Source organism: Chelon labrosus (assembly GCF_963514085.1).
Source record: "Chelon labrosus genome assembly, chromosome: 8".
NCBI classification, from domain to species: domain Eukaryota; kingdom Metazoa; phylum Chordata; class Actinopteri; order Mugiliformes; family Mugilidae; genus Chelon; species Chelon labrosus.
The window spans coordinates 16,738,684-16,745,754 of NC_140358.1; the positions used below are offsets into that span (position 1 = coordinate 16,738,684).

Here is a 7,071-nt window from a genome sequence, read left to right on the forward strand (position 1 = left end):
CAGCTGTTCCCCAAATAAGGAGACGAAGAAGAAGGAAGAAGAAAAAAAAAAACAAACAAAAGGAAGCCAAGTTGTCTTTCTGCCTGTCCACAGCTCTATAATCGAAAAAGACAAGTTTAACACAGACCACAGGCGTCAGGCGAGTATGGAGGCACCAGGGTCTCTTAATTCTATTCTCGATCCCTTATAGTGCATATATTCCCCATGTCAGGCAATAAAGACTGTGCTGCACAAATCTTACAACAACAATCAGCAGGCTTACTAATCTGTCAGACACAGCAGTCTGCATCATAGCTGAATATGCATCATTCCTGAATATAAGCAGCCTCCAAAAAGCCAGAACAATGCAGGTACGCACTGTGGCTTTTCCACACCTAAACCAGGAGGACTAGTTTTATATGTCTAGTATCTAAATATTTAACTCAGAGGTGCTAAATTTAAACTGAGAACATTGCAGAGATGTGCTAAAAGGTTACCCGGCGGATCCACTAGTGGTGCTGTGGAGTAAAGGTCCACACTTAGCTTGCGTCTTGCACATGCACGAGCGCACACACGCTCACTGTCACTGACTGTATATGAAGATGGACGAAGCCTTTCCCGACATCACAAGTAGATTTTTTGAGCACGGTTCTGAAGCTCAATGTGAGTGGCACTGGCTTCCTCCATCTTGGCAGTGTCTGATTCCTGTTAACTCTTGGCTCCAACTACAAATACGGCCAAAGAGGTGGAGCAAGAGCGCAGCTGAGGAAGACGCACGACGCCCAGGTACCTGTCACTTGAATCATCCCTGCACTTGATTTTCTGATTTTCATTACTCCAAGCCTTGATGTAATTTAAGTTACATAAATAATTGACACCAGCTTGTAAACATGTTAATTTCCGCTGGGGGATTGACTTGTCTTTGGAGCCAGCCTCGAGCGGTTATTTGATGAACTGCATTTATTTATTTATTTATTTATTTTTTATTTTTTTTGCACTGCTGCATTGGCTCCATTTCTCAACCCCGGAGGTTGCAGCTTGATGCATGCACAGGAGCACATGGGCATTGCAAGTCACATCATGACTTTAGTGTGCCACTGCTGAGACCTGGTTGTAATAAAATACCTCAAAATGGGTTCCAGAAAAACAAACACGGATATGAAAATTGAATGATGTAAAATGTTTAAAAATCAGATCTGCAAAGATTTTACAAGGAAAAAGAAATGCACTAAGCATTTACAAGAAAAAAATCCACAGGGTACCTTTAACGTTGTTATTTTAACATTCACACATGCAAGAAAATGTCTATAACAAGATGCATGTTATCGTGAAGGCATCAACGTGGATATGAATAATTTACTACACTTAAGAGGGAAAGTTAGGAGGCTGAGGAGACTAGGTCCATGTTAGCAAGAGATACGAGACACATCAAACTGTGTTGTCCTCTTTAAAATCCTCTTTAGGACTCCACCGGCTGTGCCTTCTGTTCCTTTTTAATTTGGGATAAACAAAGAAAGGAACAGAGATATTGAGCCCTGGATTGACTGTGGAAGCAGGAGAGCACAGCAGCAGGAAGCCTCTGAATGGGACCTGCCCGCTTAGGTCACGTCTTGCATCTCAAGTCAGAGCGACTGGATCTGCCGGCTGGCTACGCCGGGGTCATCGCGCCGTCCCCGACGGATAATCACAGAGGATCACAGGAGTCGCTCTCTGTAAAACAAAGAGGGGGCATCTGTTCTGTTTTCAAATCACACAAGGCGGCATTCGCTCTTGTTTTCTTGGAAAGTTTTTGCCCTGTCTGCTTGGCGTACAGATTTCCTCGGCAGCACTCAGGGAGTAGCCCCTCCTTCCTTGAGGCAAGGCTGAGTCGGCCAAGCAACGGGATTACCATGGTGTGTTACTGTCTGCCATGCCCCTGATGCAGTCTAACCGGGATCGGGGCTCTTCTTCTACAGCTTTTTTTTTAATAGCTCTCTAGCATCTGGAGGTCATCTAGTAAGAGAAAAAATCTCCCATGTTTCTGCAAGGGTACTTAATCTACAGGTTTGGCAACTGATCGGGCTGTTCAGTACTGGCAGTGAGCAGGGTAACACATGGCAGCCTTCTGCCTATGAGGGCTGCATAGGAATGATGGCTGAGTGGTCCAAATCAAGCCAAAACGTACAACAGATTTTGCTGCACTTATCTCAAATAGACTCATGATGAGGGATGAATTTAGGAGTCAGGAAGGTTGATCTCAGAGTGTCTCTCAGAAGCAGTGTTATTCAGAGAGAGACCAGCGTGAAGGACTCCGAGGACGGGTTTTACAAGCAGGTTACAGGCGGTGAAAGAGACATGCCGTAAAACCCTGTGGAAAACAATGTGCATATCATATAAACAGACAGCACGCGGCACAGTGGGCGCATATTATCGCCACGGCTCTGCCTCGGCGAGGATCTCATCAAAGGGGATGTGCTTTTGAAGATCTCTTTTTAAAGTTTGTCAATCAATTTAACAATGCAAACCTATTTTAAAGATAAAGATTGACCTCATCAGGGTTTGTCCTCGCAAAATTGACCCATCTCGAGCCAATCTAACACTCTGAGGCTGAATAGTGCTTAGCTGTGTCCCTGCACATCATTACCCCGCTCTTCACTCCATTCCCTCTGACTCAGAGCAGAGAAAATGACTGAGTGATATAACCAAGGCTCCAGTGTCTCCAGCTCCATCACCGCTCGGTGTACGTGCTGTAGTCCGCTTCAGAGAGAGAGAGAGAGAGAGAGAGAGAGAGATAGCGTCGGGCTACGTTGCTGATGTTGCACATTAGATCACCTCCACATGACCTCAACCTGCTCGGACATCTTGGATATGCTGCGCCGCGCTAGTCAAGGGAAAGTAGGGACATTCTCGCTCCAAATTACATTACATTTTAGACAGTGTGTTTACAAACGAAGACAAATGCTCGGTTGAATTAGTTTTGTCAAAGCCAGCTTAGCAACCCTTGCCCTGATAACAACCAACCGTACTGTTACTAAAAAAAAAAATGAACATCTACTACAATTCTGAATTGAGCCTTCTATTAATTTTAAAAAAAGCGTCTGTCTTTGATCTTTTGCCAGGGCACTACTGAGTGTTTTAAGGGCTTTCCTTCTGGTTAATGGAAGAAAATGAGCCACATCTTTGATATCAGCGCATCAAATGGTTTTATTGCACAATGCCCCCAAGGATAGCACAGACTCTATAGTGTAGACTTTCTCAATTGTGAGATGCCAATTAATCCCTTAAAAGGCAACTCTTTATTCTGGCTCCATTCTCTCTCATCTAACTTCTACGCCGCGTCGTATGTACGCACGACACAGCGTCGCGCCGACCCTACTACGGCCACATGCGATGCGTTTTACAAGGTTCAAGGGTGATGTATTTTCCTCACTTGATCAGCATCGCTGCAGAAAAGGTGCTTCATGCTGGGTAAAGAGGGCCATTCACACCGCTCCTGTCACAACTGCATACTGTTGCTTGGCAACAATCACTCAACCATTTCATCAAGAATCAAATGCCATACTTCTTTCTGAAAATTAGCCATTGTTACAGGTTGTTCAGTTGGTAGTGGAGATGTTATTAGTACTGAATATGAACAGTGTGTGTATGACTCTGCTGCATCATATGTACAGGTCTGTATTGAAAGCTTTGAAAACACGCAACCCTGTGTGTGCGCTTGCATGTGTACATACAATCCATATATATTATATATACAGTATGTACAAAAACACAGGCGCACACAAGGTAGTTGCATACAATTTTATGGAACAGACCTAACCGGTGAAACTAAATGACAACAATTAAAATCTTTAATGAGGAAACTGATGAGCTGTTAAAGTATTCACTCAGAGTTTAACCGCAACCAAAGTATGCTTCTGAGGTTGCTGTCTACATTGCCTAAGAAGGATAAATGATGCTTCATTTACACAGCTAATTCAACAGAAGCCAAGATTAGTAACAGCAGTTTAAATAAAAAAAAAAAAAAGAAGGTGCAACTCAAACAAAATCAGTTTCCATCGTGACTTAAAATTACAGCAACAGAGGAAAAGTCACCTCTCTGCAAAATAACATGTCAAAAAAACCAACATAATATGAAAGTTAGGATAAACCATTTTCGGATTACCAAACATGGGGAGGGGTAATTGAAAAAATTCCAACTGGAAGGGGAATATTAAATAGATATTTCTGTGTGTATTCCACTACTGGGACTAATTCAGAAGCAGAAGTGCCTGAAGGACCAGTCTGTCTCTAACGAAATTGGTTTACCAAAGCAGTATGTACGAGTGCACGGAGTGAGGCCAATAGCTGCCTCCTGCCTCAATGGAAATGAACAGCAGAGGTCCCTTGAACTGAAACTGGATCTTTACCGTGGAGTGAGATATGCTCGGCATCACAGTAGTCTTAAGGCGACTTGGAAGGGCGCACGGGGCCTTCAGGCGAGCTCGGGAAAACGAGCCTTCTTTTGTTAGCAGCAGAGATATCTTAGCTGCTGCTAATGAAATTGGGATGTGACACTGTGCGAGCATTTGCCACGCGGACAGATGAAAACTGTCCAGCCAATAAAAAAAATAAATAAAAAAATAAAACCAACACCGCCCTCTATGCGAACAATAGCGGATAATAAATTTAAGAGAGAGGTGGCCCTCCACTTTTTAGTGTAAATTAAATCAATGACTAAGGCTCTGCCACTTTCAGGTGTCGAGTTTGACAAATACTTTCAATAAGCCGGTGTCTTAAGTGCTGTCAGAGCGGTATAAAACATGACTGAAGCTCCGTGCATACAAAGTCCAATTTTATGTACATGTGTTTAAAGCTTTGCTCAAAGTAGCACTCATGCCTCTGATTTAATCAACAGTTGCATTTAACTCAGGACACACTTTAAACAGGAAAATGTTAAATAAATAAAATACATGTTATTATTATACATCACAATCGGCCGCTTGACAAAGCTCCATTATTCATTTAGGGACCTGCAGCTTCACTCCTTGACTCATGCTCTCACAGCAACGCAACACTACAGCAGCACGCTCACACACACACACACACACGCATGCATGCAACACACAACACCCACTCACTCATTTCTCACACTCATGTCAAGGTCGATCTGAGTCACAAGTCCCACGTTCATCCCAATTAGCACTTTGATTTGGGAGTTGATAGGTGGTGATATTGGCGGCTTTGGAAGGATGCACCCATCTTTCTCCTCTCTCTTTCTCTCTTTCAATTCCTCCCTTTCGTTCCATGTTGGCTTTTTTCTTTTTCTTTATTCTTTTTTTTTTTTTTACATACCTCCTTTTCTACACATTTTCTTGTTGGGTTTCCTGGCACATTCCTTGGATATTCTTTTGACTGTAAAATGAATGGAAAAACTACAAAATAACAGAGAGCTCTGCAAAAGATCGCATGTGACATGCAACAACTCAAGACTGAGTCAGATCCCATCCTCTCCCTCTTTTCCCTCCCCCTCCCTACCTCCCTCCCTCCCTGCCCCCCCCCCCCCCCCCCCCCCCCCTCAGTCTTCATCAACAACAAGAACAACAGAGGGCCTGTTGAAAAAGTAACTGGGGTGTTGCTGCAGAAATATTCCAAAATGGTGGAATGAATTTGCTGCACCCTGGGACACAAGAAGCCCATATTCACATGCACTTCTATTTAAGACCCATTACAGCCACACAGAGGGCAGAGAGGCGTCATTTGCCAAAGTTTTGCACTTCACATTCTAACCCGATAAATAGTTTTTTTTTGACATTGCCCATTTCGTTCTCTAACCACTTAGCATTTCAAGCCCATTTTCCTGTGTGGGTCTCCTTCAAACGGTGAATAATGGGGACATTTTAAAAGAGTTAGCATCTAGAAATCAAAATAATAATAAATAAAAAAAAAAAACTTTGAACACTATTAATCTTTGTACTGCCCAATCTATGTTTGCTTTTTGCACAAAACAGCCTTTCAAGCTGGATGAAAAAAGGAGAGTAAAGGGTCTTACATAGGTCAGGCTGATGCCACAGGCCTCTCATGTACCAGACAGAATATTTCACCAACCCTACAGAAGATCATTCACTTATTATTAGGCAGGCTGCTAATTGCTAATATCCCCAGAACAGTCAAGACAGTGAGGGTAGGAAGGTGCACCAAGTATTTCCAATCTGTTTCTTACATGGATAGATTTTTCTTTTTCATTAAGTCATATTAAGAAGTCATTTAGTCATCAAAAGAGGAACCTCTAACAGTGGCATGGAAGGGGAGAGTTGATGAAAAGACTAAATGAAAGATCTAGTCAAGATGGGAGGCTGAGATGACGGACAAGGACACAGCATGCGCCAGACAACAGGTCATGCTCCGCGCAATAAACAAAGGTGGCACAAAATTTTAGAGAGAAGACAGGAGGAGTGGGAAGCAGAGACAGGAGAGAATAGGAGGAGAGCTTTGGCTTCGTCCCGCATACCCGACACACTCACCATCCTCTGTTGGAACGTAGATGTTTAGGTAAAGACAATCCTCGTGTTGATCCTGTATGTATGTGGTAACTATATCCAGGTTGAAGGTGAACCATATTGGCATCATGATCTCTGGCACGGCATTGTGAATATTTTGGGGGCAGACCGGAGCAAAGTGGGTAGCGTTCTTGATCCCTGACCAGGAAGAAGGAGGCTCCGGGGGCATGAAGCGTTTCTCTCCCACGGGGGAGGCGGCGTACGGGACCCCGAGATACTGGTCGACGGGCCCCAGAATCTCACTTGGCAGGGGCACCCTCACCCCTCTGAGTTTCCCATACTGCGTGTTCACAGTGGGGTGGTAGTTCTGACCTCTCACAACTGCAAAGCACCAGCAAAAGCTTAATACCCACAAGGACACGGCGAAATTGGTGCAACTGTGGGCACCATGCCAGTTCTGTGAGGGGAAACGATTTCTCCTTGGAGAAAACCACATGGTCCTTGTGAGCGAGTGCAAGTGCAAGTGACCAGCATACAAGCCGGGGTGCCCCCCTCAGCAAACACAAAGGCTTCCCGCTCAGCCCAGTAGTCCAGCCACCTGAGGGGCAGTCATCAGATACCGGATACTGGAGCCCAC

At 44.1% G+C, this 7,071-nt stretch overlaps 1 protein-coding gene across 7 annotated transcripts in view; it reads right to left on the minus strand.

Annotated features, from left to right (window-relative positions):
• Positions 1-6,805, minus strand: part of nlgn3a (neuroligin 3a) — a gene marked incomplete at its 3' end in the record, with an annotated part of 93,444 nt that extends 86,639 nt beyond the window's left edge. For 2 of the 7 annotated variants that reach the window (XM_084549530.1, XM_084549529.1), the window contains exon 1: positions 6,459-6,805. In XM_084549530.1, coding sequence (XP_084405656.1) covers positions 6,459-6,663 — 205 coding nt within the window. In that variant the 5' untranslated portion in view covers positions 6,664-6,805. Of the gene's footprint in view, positions 1-5,289; positions 5,350-6,404 lie in introns of all 7 variants that reach the window. The other 5 variants (XM_084549528.1, XM_084549531.1, XM_084549532.1 and 2 more) reach the window with 5 other exon arrangements.
• Between the last annotated feature and the right edge of the window lie 266 nt (positions 6,806-7,071).